At 40.5% G+C, this 13,765-nt stretch overlaps 1 protein-coding gene across 7 annotated transcripts in view; it reads right to left on the bottom strand.

The window, feature by feature from the left end:
- FBXO21 (F-box protein 21) overlaps window positions 1-13,765 on the bottom strand; it is a 48,545-nt gene that overhangs the window by 34,191 nt on the left and 589 nt on the right. For all 7 annotated transcript variants that reach the window (XR_005022581.1, XM_036874287.1, XM_036874283.1 and 4 more), the window contains exons 2-6: window positions 13,069-13,204; window positions 11,053-11,147; window positions 4,419-4,540; window positions 1,379-1,525; window positions 941-1,077 (exon numbers count right to left, since the gene is read on the bottom strand). Coding sequence is in view for 6 of the 7 variants with exons in the window: in XM_036874287.1 (XP_036730182.1) it covers window positions 941-1,077; window positions 1,379-1,525; window positions 4,419-4,540; window positions 11,053-11,147; window positions 13,069-13,204 (637 nt within the window). In the remaining variant the exon portion in view is untranslated. The remainder of the gene's footprint in view (window positions 1-940; window positions 1,078-1,378; window positions 1,526-4,418; window positions 4,541-11,052; window positions 11,148-13,068; window positions 13,205-13,765) is intronic.

The following is a 13,765-nucleotide window of genomic DNA, read 5'->3' as shown; positions in this document are numbered from 1 at the left end:
CACACCTTCTCACCCCTTCCCCACACCTTCTCAGTGGGCACCTACTGTGCATCAGGTGAGAGGACAGGTTTTCAGGCTTAAGTGGATGAATATTTCATTTACTTAGATCAGGGCTCTCGGACTACAGTCCATGGCCAAATCGGGCCCACCACCTGTTTTTGGATGGCTTGCATAAGAAGAGTTTTAGTATTTCTTAATGTTTAAAAAAAGTCAAAAGAATACTATTTCATGAAACATGAAAACTATATGAAATTCACATGTCCATGTCCACATACAACGTTTTACTGGAACACAGCCACATGCCTTTGTTTCTGTATGGTTTGTGCCTTCTTTCGCTCAACCACGGCAGAACCGAGTGGTTAGGACAGAGGGCACATGGCCTGCAGAGCCAAGGGGAATCACTGTCTGGCCCTTCACAGAAAAAGTGTGCAGACCTGTGATTTAGGCCCTCCTTCTTCTAGGAAGAACGTAAGGCCATTTCAAATAATGTGTGTAAGATACGACAAAAGAAAATACAAGTCTCGTAGAGAGCAACAGAACAGATACGAAAATGGAGACAAGTAGGAAGCAAATAAAAAACAAGCATCAATGACGCAGCTGGTCATGTATTTCCTCCAGTCTTCCTGGAAGCCAGTGCAAAAAGGAAGACCTGGTTAGTTTCATAGTTTAGTGTTCACAAGATGCAAACGGACCACACTGAGTCAGAGAAGTCCAATTTCTAGTCAAGAATTTACCTCAAGGGTTTTCAGACAGAGGATGCTCTGTGATGAAGTAGGTAAAAGCCACAGCAATATCCTCATAGTAGAGGCAAAAATGAGTTTCACTAGGCATTGAGAGATGAACAAAATCTATTACTTGCCCTCAATAACTGTACAGTTTATCAGAGATAAGCTTAATATATATATGTAATTATTATATTTTCTATTATACACACATTTACCTGGTGCATATATAAGTTTAGGGCATTATAGTAATCCATTCGGTTCCCCTTGAACTTCAGTTGGTCATAAAGGACGTAGTTCATGGCATCCAGCACCTGGCTCTGGAGTTCTATTTCCATTATCATGGAGGATTCACCTGAAATACAGAGACCTACTCTGAGGACACAAGCACAAATAATGTTGTGACCAGTGTCCCAAATAACCTTTAACATGCAGACACTGGCAATGTCCTAAGAATATACATCAGGTGTTACCAATCCAGGGTGGAAAAGAGAATACGTATTTGAGGTCTTTTACATCATCCAGGTGAATATGTGGTTGTTATCATCAGTCGAGTTTTTGGGACATAATGGGAAGGCACTGTAGAATTCCCCAAATTAATCAATTACTCTACGTTTTCTTTTGCAAATACAGCTGGATCCAAAGCAATTCCACACCTGCCTTGAAGGCCAAGCTGGGGTGGCGACTATTTATGCCCCGGAGGGTTTTGCAAACAAGCTCCACGATGCTGTCAATCTGGGCCTGAATGTCTCTGAGGCTGATGTCGGAGAGAGGATTGCAGTACTGGTCAATATACACTGCACCTGAAATGAACAAGAATTACTGAATGAACTCCTACTTCTACCTTTTCTTATTAGTGGTCATTCACCCCCGACTCCTGGGGCCATGGTTCTTTACACCACTCCTCCAGATGTGGTTCCTATCGTGGATGTCAGGTCTGGCTGCTAATACACTGAGAAGGAACAACATTCTTACACAAAGGAGATTACATTTCATTATTATTATTATTTTTTTAATATGCCAAAACTCTCTCAGAGGTCATGGACTCAAAAGAACTGTGTGATACATGCCATATCTCCACAGTCTACTAGGAAGAGAAATAAATACAATAAAGGAGATCTTTTCAAGCTACTTCTCTCTCCCTAATTTTCTTATAGTTCAAAATCCAACAACTCTGAAAACTTATAAGACAGTTCATTGAGACTTAAAAAAAAAAAAAGTTGAAAGCCCTCAATGTCAGATATACCATTTCAACAAATTATTCCTCTGAAAGGTGAGCCAGTAAATGGACTTTGGAGATAACTGGACTTTGAAATTAAATAGTTACACTCAGGAAACCCACAGCTAAAAAGTTGTATAGAGCACACCAGAGACACTGTCTCTCGAAAATCACTACTCTTCACCACCTTAGGTTACTTTTTAACCCGAGACCCAGTGGGCTAACCTGCTCATCTGTTATAGGACGTTTTCACTCGGGAAGCTGTAGAGTCACTTTAAATTCAAGAGATCTCAAACCAGCTCAGGACCTGGATCCCCTACTTACACCCCAGTGGGTTATCAAGAGACCTGGACACCAGCCCCAGTTTTGCCACCAGCCAGGGACTGGCACCTGGGCCTCCTCGGGACTCAGTTCCCCACCTGTCGGCTGAAGGGATTTATGCTGCACAGCTCCGCAGCCTGTTCTATCCAACTGCTGCTTCTTAAGACTTCGTCAATGGCATCAGATGATTCTAGTTGGTCACCAAGGATCAAAACCTTGGAGACAATTTCTATTCACTCAAGTAGTTAAAAACCTTCAACAGCTACCCAATGTCCACAGCATTGATGTGAATGGGCTGCTGAAAATTATATTATTTAATATTTGAAAGATGAAAGAGAAGTAATTGTTTTCATAAATAAAGCTTGTCAAGTTATTCTTGACTGTGGAATAAACAGAAGATGCCTCGTAACTCCGGGATGCGTATGTGAAGATTCCAGGGTGGTGAGGGTATTTTATTTTAATGAACTGAAGCAGATACTTCATGTCCTTCTGGATGGTATAATCAGCAAGATCAATCAATAAGAATTTGCGCTACGCACTGTGGAGTATGTCCTGATCATAACATAAGGACAAGGAACACAAGAAACACAGTGACTATTAAAGAAACAACCTGTACACACAGGAAACAGAAAGGATGGATAGGGTTTACTAGCCACTGCTACTGTATTAGGTCTGAGGCAGTAAAATCTGCAAGTGTTGCAGTTATCAGGGAAACTTAATGCAAGTGAAACCTGAAATGAACTTGGAGGGTGAGTAGGATTTAGGAGGGAATTCTAAGGAAAAGGGGTATCACGAATGAGGAAGTGAAGCCAGGTGTATGTGTATGGCACCAGTGAGGATAGTGGCCTGGCTGGAGCAAATGGGACATTTTAGAGAGTGATGGGGAAAGGCCTGACTGAATTATGGAGGGCACTGAAAGCAGGCAGAGATTTAATTTAAAAAAGGAAATCAGCTGGCCACATCGCAGGCTCACATGGAGTGCTGAAAAGGCTGGGTTTCAGACTAGGCCGGCACTGTACGCTGGCTGACTTGAGAGCAGGAGGGGGCGATGCCCATGAAAGCAAGTATTACTTAGAAAGCTGCTGCTGGGAAAGGTGGCAACGGCCTGCGTGAGACCAAGAACAGAACGGAGACACGACTGAGAAACGCTGGGAAGGAAAAAGAATCAACGAATTGGGTAAGTTGCTGGGAGTAGGGAATGAAAGTGAAGGAAGAGTCGTATCTGTATTTCATAACCATAACTTGTGGGAGTGTTTGTGTAATATGCTAGGAATTTAAAATAGTTTTTAAAAAATGAAGTCACATTTTGTTCTTGTTCAACTCAGTAGGAACAGAAAGTTCTTCCCTTCATCTTGCCTGTCCACTGGACTTCTTTCCACTCACTTCTCGTTATGGACAAGGAGACTCACTGACGTGCAAGAACATTTTGTCCTCATTAAACTCCAACCAGAGAGGTTAAGGGATTTGCTCGAGGTCACATGGAGACAAAACTGGACACATTTATTTCTGATTTGAAATGAGGCTTCAAAGCTTAGAGAGAAAGGGAATTAACCTCATTAGCTAAAATGTCAGCCTCATGCTTTGAACCGATGATGCATCTTTAAATTTATTTACTTATTTTTGGCTGCGTTGGGTCTTCATTGCTGTGTGCGGGCTTTCTCTAGTTGCGGCGAGCAGGGACTACTCTTCGTTGCGGTGCGCGGGCTTCTCATTGTGGTGGCTTCCCTTGTTGCAGAGCACAGGCTCTAGGCGCGCGTGTTTCAGTAGTTGTGGCTCGCAGGCTCTAGAGTGCAGGCTCAGTAATTGTGGTGCACGGGCTTAGTTGCTCCACGGCATGTGGGATCTTCCCGGACCAGGGCTCGAACCCGTGTCTCCTGCACTGGCAGGTGGATTCTTAACCACTGTGCCACCAGGGAAGCCCGATGGTGCATCTTTAGTAAACACTGTCTCTTTAGCTGGCAGCTGAAGATTTTGACCAGATCTTAGCTCTAAATGTAATCGTTTTGCCTACCTAATTGGTCATACCATACAACCCAACCTCCAGAAGCCCATGTAGCACAGTTTACTTTTCCACTGCTTTTCCATCAGGGCCACTTTCACTGCTACTCTTAAGGACAACTCAGCTGCCTATCAAAATATCAATGTTGAAGTCTCACCTTCAAGATATGATTCATAGTCATCAGGCTGCTGAAGAAAAGCCTTAAGATTATTTAAAATTTTCTGCTGTCGTAGGTAATAAAGAATTTTTTTGGCATAGTATTTCCAGGTCAAAGCTTTTCTGGAAAAAACAAACAAACAAACAAGCAATGAGTCAATAAGAATTAAGATATTAAAATTCTCAATTATCCATTTTTTTACTTCACACTAATCATACCACGTTAAGAGTCTATTTAACAAGAAAAGTATAATTGGCTCACAAGCATATAGTACTTATTATCATGGAAGCAGACAGCACAATTTAGGGTTTGGCATTTGTAATTTAACACTAAATTAGCTGTGCTGAAATTCAAGAAACAGTTATCCATTTGGCTTCAGACTTACTAACAGGAAATGAAAGAGAAACCTGAAAAGTCAGGGGAGCTGGGTGAGTGTCAGGAGACAGGAGAAAGGCGTTTGGAAGCTTTGCTGGCCGCTCAGTTACCCTGGCAGGGGTAACTCAGGCCTCGGGCTGCTGCCTCTCTCCTTCTACACTCACTGCCATCTCATCCAGTCTCAAGGTTTCAGACACCATCCATACTGACACCCCCCAATTTATTCTCCAGAACAGGTTTTTCCCCTCAACTCCACAGCTGTATATCCGACTGCTACAACCACATCCCACTTCAGCATCTGAGACCTGAACTTTCTTCCCCTCCTAGAGTCACGCCCATCTCAGATAAAGGCAACTCCACCATCCAGGGAGGCCACACCCTCGGAGCCATCCTTGACTCCTTGCTTTCTCTCACAGCCATATTCAGTCCACCACCTATGCTCTTAGTCCTGTCGTCGAAACGTATCAGAAATGTGAACACGTCCAACTCATCTAAACCACCATCCTCTTTTGTCTGTATCATAGCAGCTTCCTGCTTTGATCCTTGCCCCTCACAGTCTACATTCGACATGGCAGCCAGAGGGCTCCAGGTGACATGTTAAGTCATAGCACAAAAATCCTCTGCCCCAAACTCTCCAGTGGTTTTCCACCTCGATCAAAGTATATAAAAGGCCAAGTCCTAATGATGACCTGAAAGGTCCTTTAAACGCTCGCCCCGTCACCTGTCTGCCCTCAGTTCCTGTATCACCCTCACCACCCAGTCCAGCCACCAGCAATGCTGGTTTCCCGGCCGTTCCTTCCTCACACCTGGCTGGAGTTCACCTTAGGCCTTAGCACTCAATTCCTCCTGACTGGAACATTCCTTCCCTGGGGATCTGCAATCTGTGCCCTCACCTCCTTGCAGGTTTTGACTGAAATGTCGCTTTGAGTAAGGCTTTCTCCCACCATTCTATTTAAAATTGTACCGCCCCCCCATCGGTCCCTCACCCTCTCCCCTGGTTAATATGTCTCTACAGCACTTCTCATTTTCTAATATAATTAATATCTTAACTTTGTTAAGCATTGCTCTTCTCCACTAGAGTGTGAGCTCCATGAAGGCAAGGTTTTTTTTTTTTTTTTAAGTGTTGCTCACTGCTGTATCCTCAGCTCCTAGAATGGTGTCTGACACACAGCAGATGCTCAATAAACACTTGCTGAATGATTGAAATTCTTCATCAGATCTCCCAAATATGCACAGGGATTATAGGAAGTAGGAGGGAGACAATCAATGATTAACTTATCGGCCTGGCTTCATAAATAAAGGACTCTCCAGTCTTCAGGGAGTAAGTGAAAATGAGCAGAGCTAGGTTTTACTAGCTTTTTAACCTTTGAGTTGTAAAGTATACCAATCTAGAAAATCACATGAAACAAATGAATAGCCTAATGAATTATTATAAGGGAAACACCCTTGTATCCACCACTTAGGCCAAGAAACAGAACTCTGCAGACACCCCGGAAGCTCTCCACGGGCCCTCCCCCCCGCCCCATGACAGTGACCACAATCCACACCTCAACGGTCATCACCACCTCGCTTTCCTCTAGAGTTTTTGCAGATGTGTAACCCTAAACACTCCGGACTAGTCTGTTTAGACGCTTTGAAGTCTCTGAATTCACAGGATCCCCCTTCATCTTTTTTCCCCTTGTATTTTATTTGCTGAAGAAACCTGGTTGTTTGACCTGTACTTTCCCATAGTCTGGAATTTGTTGACTGCATCCACATGGTGTAGCATAACATGTTCTTCTGTCTTCTAAATTCCTGTAAATTGGACGTAGAGGCTTGATCAGATTCAGATTCCATTTACTTGGCAAGACGACTTCATAGGTGGTAGTGAGTTCCGTAAGGAGGCAATCATGCCTTGGTTGTCTCTTTCTGTGATGTCAGCAGCCATTGCTACTCAAAGGCCCAGGTGTGTTAATTCATTAGAGGCCATAAAGTGGTGATATTCTAATGCAGGCATCCCTTTTAATTATTAGCTGGAATACTTCTATAAAGAATAATTTCCCCTCATATACTATTTGGTCCCCCAGCGGCATAGTATGTAGGAAAAGGCAGGATAAATGTTCACTTCTTTCCTTTTATCATTTTCCAAAATAATAATTTGGGTTGTTATTATCCTCCAGAGGTGACCGATTAGTTGTTGTTAAGTATTAGCATGAACTCACGGAGCTAAACGTATTTGCTGTATTTCCACCCATTCTAGTTACTGTTCACAGTGATGCTCAAATCACTACATCTTTGGCCACAGGAAGCCTCCTCACGTTGGCCCCTGAATATTTCTGACATGAAATACTGTTACTTTTCTCGCTACCTGGTTCTAGGCTTCCAAGGTCATCTTTTACATTTCCTGCTCTGGACCTAGAATCAGCTATTTCTCCAAAAACCCTGGCTGCTTTTGATGGGAAGTAGTATGAAGACCACAATCTGAGTGCTAGGAATGATCATTTCTACTAGGTTGGTTATTGTTTCTAGACCTTTTCAGTGGGCAGATAGTAAGTCTAGTGTATAAGTGTGTACACACACACACACACACACACACATATACCTACACCTATTTAAACATAAAATACCTCATGAATTCATACTGACACATCTAATTCAAATTCAGAACTATACAGTTTTTACCTTCTTCTATTTTATATCTATATCTTTTTTCCTCCAGGAGAATCCTGCTTCTTCAGGATAGCAGTGATGAATTAGAATATCACATAATCACTCATCTGCTTTATTCTACATCTCGCTCTCTTTTATACACACACACACACCAGCCTCAGAATAACAAGACCAATATTCTTATCACCTTGATGATTCCTGAAAACACCTAAATATTTTGTTCACGATCTCCCCCGTCCTCTGCTCATTTCTTCTGGACAGCTGTGTTGTATCTGCACTGTCAGGGCTTACAGACATCACATACAATACTTTCTCCCCTATCAACTGTCACTTGGATTTAATTCTACAAGTAAATATGTATTTAATGTTCACCACTAGTTCTTGTATCAGGGTCTTTTTGGTTATTTTGGTTGTCTGAAGCTCATTTTCTAGCATATTTTTCAGGTAGGGCTCAGAAGTCCCTGAGTTCTTTCAAGTGGATGAGTTTTTCCATAGCCCTTACACTTGGAAGTCAGTTTGGCTGGATATAAAAATACTTGGCTGACATTTTCCATCCTTAGGTATCTTAAACGTGTTACTCTTTTTTTTCTCTGGCAGAGTACTGCTGTTGAAAAGTTTAATGATATTCTGATTTGTTCTCCCTTATAAGTGGCTTTGTCTTTTTTTGCTTGGATCCCCAAAGGACTTTTCTGTCTTTAAAATCTAGTAGTTTTACTGAAATATGTCTCAGTGCTGGTCATTCTGGGTCAATATTCCCAGATATAGTGTATGCCCTTTTAATATGTTGCTTCAAATCTTTATTTGTAGGATGTACTCTTAAGACCACACAGAACACCATAAATGCAAACTGTTTTCAAATACCCAGGGACTGGTGCCTTAGCACCAACTACCCTTCTTCCTTCCTATGCTTTCCATATCCAAACAACAAGCATCTGCCAGGAATGAATACAAAGAGGGTCCTTCATGAAAACCGTCATCCCCAAATATTTACAAACATGAGACTATTCCCTATTATTAAAAAACAACCTTTGCTGTAAATGTCTTCTATGTTTAAATAAAGAGGAAAAAATGTTTTGAAAAAAAAAAAAAAAAAACAAAAACCCTGTTTTAGGTTCAAAGTACTTGTCAGGCCAAAGGGTAACATACTTATGATAATTTCTAAAAAGACTATAATGATATACACGTTTACTGGCTGTACATATTTAGTCTTTTTTTTTTTTTTAACCAATCTGATAAGGAAAAATGCAATATTTCATTGTTATTTAACATTTCTTCGAAGAGTGAACTTAAAGGTCTTTTTACTTGACTGCCAGCCACTTGGACTTGCTCTTCTGAGAATGTCATCCCCTTATCCTTTGAACATTTTTCAATTTCTTTTTAGAAATTTTAAGGATTCTATTGACTTTGTTTATGGTTTCTTTGGTCATACAAGTCTATTTTTTTAATTGCAAAATCATTTGTCTTTATTTTTTTTATTGCTTTTGCATTACCAGTCTTGGTTAAGGAGGTATCCCCAGATTGTACATGAAGTCTCCTATTTTCTTGAAGGATTTTCATTGTGATAGTTTTAAAATTTAGGTTGTTTAATCTCTTAGAATTTAATTTTTGTATATGACACAAGTTTTACTTTCTTCCAGATGGATATTCAGTTATGTCCAATACCATTCATTAAATAACCCATCTTTTCCCCTCTGAGTTTAAATTTATTAAATTATCTGTTATGCTGGGACATGAATTTGAATTATCCTTTGCCACTGATGTAGCTATCTATTTTTATTCAAATATTGTATTGTTTGATAACAGGTAGTGTCATAATATGTTCTAATATCTAGTGATGCAAGTTTCCCATTGTGATTATTTAAAAATTGTTTTTTCTGGCTCCTGTGAATTTACTATTCTGTATATATTTTATGACAATACTATCCATTTAAAACACACAGAGCTCCCCTCCCCAAACTCTTGCTGGATCCTCATTGGAACAGCACTAAGTTTATGTATTAATTTTGGAAGAATCAACATTTTCATGATGGCAAGTCTTCTTATTCAAGGACATGTTATCTCTTATGTTTTTCAAACAACATTCTATAGTCTGACCTAGGAAACCCATCCCCAGGAATCTAATACTCAGAAATGAAAGCACTAGAAACACCACCCTCCACAGTCACAAAATGGAGAAGAAAGTGGTACCCATTAATGGGGGATGATTAAATAAGTTATGGTATATACTACAAAACAGTATGTAGCCATTAACAAAAGTGAATTTGATTTTTACCAGTTGATTAGGATAGATTTCCACGGGGTAATGTTGAATGAGGAAAAAAAGATATTGAAAAGTACCTATTATTTGACCTCAGTTTTGTAAAGTGATGATCCCCCTCCATCCGCATGTATATCATATTAGCATGGAAGCATACAACCTAGGTTGTCATCATCAATTACGGGAGTGGGGGCAGGGAAGGGCAGTGCAAACGGAGGGAGAAGGGAGGAAAGAAAAAAACAACATAAATAAGAAAAAAAAAAAAAAAAGTCTGCACTAGACATCAAACCAAACCCAAAACAACCAATAAACTGAGTATGTATAACATTTATGTATTTAAAAGTTTATGTGTATGTATGTAAAAAAGACAGGTCGACTTTTATTTTTAAGGCTGCACAATACTGACTATTAGATCACACTTCAATTCATTTATAGATAAACCAAAATAGAAACAGAAAAATGACCTCTGCATCAGAACTCATCCAAGGCCTAGAATAGTGACACATCCTACCTCTCCCCACAGCTGTTCCACTGATAGATATTTCTCTCTCCTAAACCCCCTTGAAAACAACAAGAAAAACATCTTGCTCCCTGTTTGTGAGACATTTCACAATAATCTCTCTTAAGGAAGATGTTAAACTAGCACTCTTATCTTCCATCACTAGTAAAGTTTCCAGAACTTTTAGAGCAGAAAATCTTTTTCGTAGGTCAGTTAAGCTGGAAGCCAAGTCATCTTTCAGGTAAACTGGAAATTAACCTTCACAGCAGAAAATATAAGGCATAAAAAAATTTAAGCAACAACCAAGAGATAATGGATTCTTCTTAATCGGGAGAGATAAAAGGCTCAACCAAATATCTATAATGTTCGTCGCCAAAATAAGATTACTGCTTACCAGAATTCAGAAATTGTAAAAAAAAAAAAAAAAAAAAATTATCCATTACATTAAGACATGCGTAAGAAATTTTTTTTATTTTTTTAATTCAACTCACGACAGGCAAATTTGGTGGTGGTAGATGAAGAGATGAAAACAAAGAAAAGATAATCTGTATTACCCAAATGACATACAGATACAAGTGCCCAGAGCACAGTATTTGACCCATAGGAGGACTAAATATTAATTCTCCCAAAAGGATTTTTGCACCATTTCTTTAAATATCAATTGTCTTGGTGTATTTACCTTATATACACAGAATTTTTCAAAAATATAACTATGGCAACATGAATGTAACATGAAATATTTGGAAATACGTGTACCACAGTTCAGCCACATACAAATTACAGCAATTAATTCCGGGATTATTATTAAAACACACAAACAAACGAACAAAATCCCTGATAAAACTACAGCTTACCTTCCTTCCATATTTAGGATACACACCAGTTCATCCTCAAAAAATATCTCTGGTCCCTCAAGATTCTCAATGTCACTAAAACCGTTACAAGGGACCTATGAAGAAGACACACACAAAGAGGCCTCAGTAACAAGTAATAATGTTGTTGTCACTCTCACACACAAATCTGAGTTGCAAACAAAGCTGCTCATTTCCATGGAAGTGGTAACACCTCTCCCACACTATCTTGCACCACCCACCCACTAGAGGTGGAAAGGAACATGTGGAGTAACAATAATTTGTTCAGATCATAATTGTTAGTTGTAAATGAATTATATTTTCAAAGACTGGAATTTCTGAAAGTGATAACTCACATCGGAAATGTGAAGAAAAATAGCTCTGAAATGAGGACTAGAAATACAAAAATCTCCTAATTCACAATAACTATTCTGTGCAGTCTACGTCGTATTCACCTAGGAGTGTAGGGCCAGAGAGAGAAGTCCAGTGCTTTGGGCAACTCTTAACCGACTGGGCATGTTTCTCCTCTGTAAAATGAGGTGGTGGTAACCAATGAGCTTTAAGATCCCCTTGAGTTAAAATTCTATTACTTCTCCCACTTTTCTTTTTGAAAGTAGCCAGGAAATTTCTTGTCAACCTGTGTGCATGCTGAGAACACAGGAATACAAGGGTCCTGAGCCAAAGTAATCATCCACCCACAGATCAATCCTAAGTATACTCCTGTTATGTTCAAAGTCCTTGACACGCTTCTAATCAAGCAGAGGTACAGGGGAAGAGGGAGCTGGGGAAAAACCACAACAATGCATTATTATTAGACAAAGGCACAGGCTGTTAAGTATGCATACAAAAGCAGCTGGACTATACGTGGAGGTAGCAAACCAGCAGCCCATGTCCAAGGGCATCCAACACATCCAGCACCCACATACATGTATGTGCAAACACACTTAAACCAGAATGGAATACCTGTGATTATGAATGCTCTTAGCCAGCGTCTGGCTTATCCAAAGTAGGACATAAATTCTGTCCATTCTAACATGAACAAACATTTATAGAAATGAATTACACTAGGAAATATCTAGTTTTATTCTCTATAGGGGAATAAGTTCAAATTTGTCCAAAGTTCAAATTTTCCCTTTCAAAACTTGAAAAGCCTTGAAAACATTTCAAAACGTATGAACTCCATTAAGTAATAGTAATTAAAATTAAAAATAGGAATTAATCGTCAGTAAACCAGGATAGTAAAATAAATCAGACTGGCTCCATTTCTAGACCTCCGATCAGAAATAAACTTAAAATATTAGCGTGGACTACTTTCCAGAATTTACAAAAAGTTAAGAATCAGGACCCAATACAGAAACTTCTGTGAGATATTTTGTGGAAGGGAAACCAACCAACCAACCCACGCACTTCAGCAATATTAAAAAACAAACAAACAAAATAACTTTCCAGGGATAATGAATACAAGACTATTTAATTGAGGGAGTAATAATTCTTGATTTACAGGTATGTCTTGATTTTAGGCATGTCTTAATCCTCTGTTACCTTAACAAATAATGCAGTTCACTACTGGTTAGAAACCTGCAAAGCCAGAGAGAAGAACCATATTAATTTTGGCAACGCTTCTGGAAAACAACTGGGTGAAATTTGTAGTGTTTAATCATGGATAATACCCCCAATCATGCGGAGCTTGCAAAATATATGTTTAACCCACTTAAAGAGAAACAATGCTGATCTGGATTCCCTCCACATTGCGCTGCGGTGCCGCCTTCCCTCTCCCTCCCCCTCTCCCCCCATTCTCTCTGGCTTTAGAAAAGTAAAGCTGGCAGGGACAAATGGCTTCACGTTGCTGGATAGGAGGAAAAGGACACAATGACTCTTGCAGCCATCTAAGTGAGGAAGGGATTGTGAGAGCACTGAAAAGGGAGATAGCAAAAAGAGCTGGATGAGCTAATGCCGACAGACCCAGACGCAGACACCACTACCACGCAAATGCTTAGAGCTCCATCAACAGATCCTTACGTGCTCTGAAAAGAACCTCTTTGAGAAGGAGGCTACAATCTTCCGGGCCTCTAACCCAGCTTTTTGCCGAACTTTATACTCCTCCAACCAATTGACGTAGTCGGTGGGGCTGTAGTGTTTCATAAGGGAAGGCCACCTACAAGGAGAGAAACACCCCCTCAGCTTAACAGAGCCTCAAAGGCAGACAAACACGAATCAAAGGCAGCCTTGGAAAACAGGGAAAGCGGTTGGGTTTAGGGGTCAGAGGGGCCCTGGCGATGGACCCAGTTCAAATCTCCACCCGGCACGCACGCACTGGCTCACGGCGTGACCTTGGCGTAGCAGTATGAATACTGTGTTTTCCACTCCCCATTTATAAAATGCGGACAGTCGGAGCAACAACTATCATAGTGATGACAATCACAGTTAACATTAAGTGTGCGCCTCCTAAGAGCCGGGCCCGGTGTAAGCGCTCCCTATACATCAGCTCATCTAATCACCACAGTAAAAGGTATAGGTCTAATCAACACCGTTTAAAGTCGATGAAAGAGGCTCAAAAAAGGGCAGTCGCTACCCCCAAGGTCGCACGGCGAGTACGCCAGGGCCAGATTTTATCCCGGGTCCCACACCGAAATCTGTGCTCTCAGCCAACAGCCCGCTTCCTCAAAGGGCTGTAAGGAGCACTGCATCACCCGGTCCGTGTAAACATTTTAGCACA

This window comes from Balaenoptera musculus, chromosome 14, assembly GCF_009873245.2.
Source record: "Balaenoptera musculus isolate JJ_BM4_2016_0621 chromosome 14, mBalMus1.pri.v3, whole genome shotgun sequence".
NCBI classification, from domain to species: Eukaryota; Metazoa; Chordata; class Mammalia; order Artiodactyla; family Balaenopteridae; genus Balaenoptera; species Balaenoptera musculus.
Note: the sequence above shows the minus strand (reverse complement) of the source record. Positions and strands in the feature narration are given on the sequence as shown.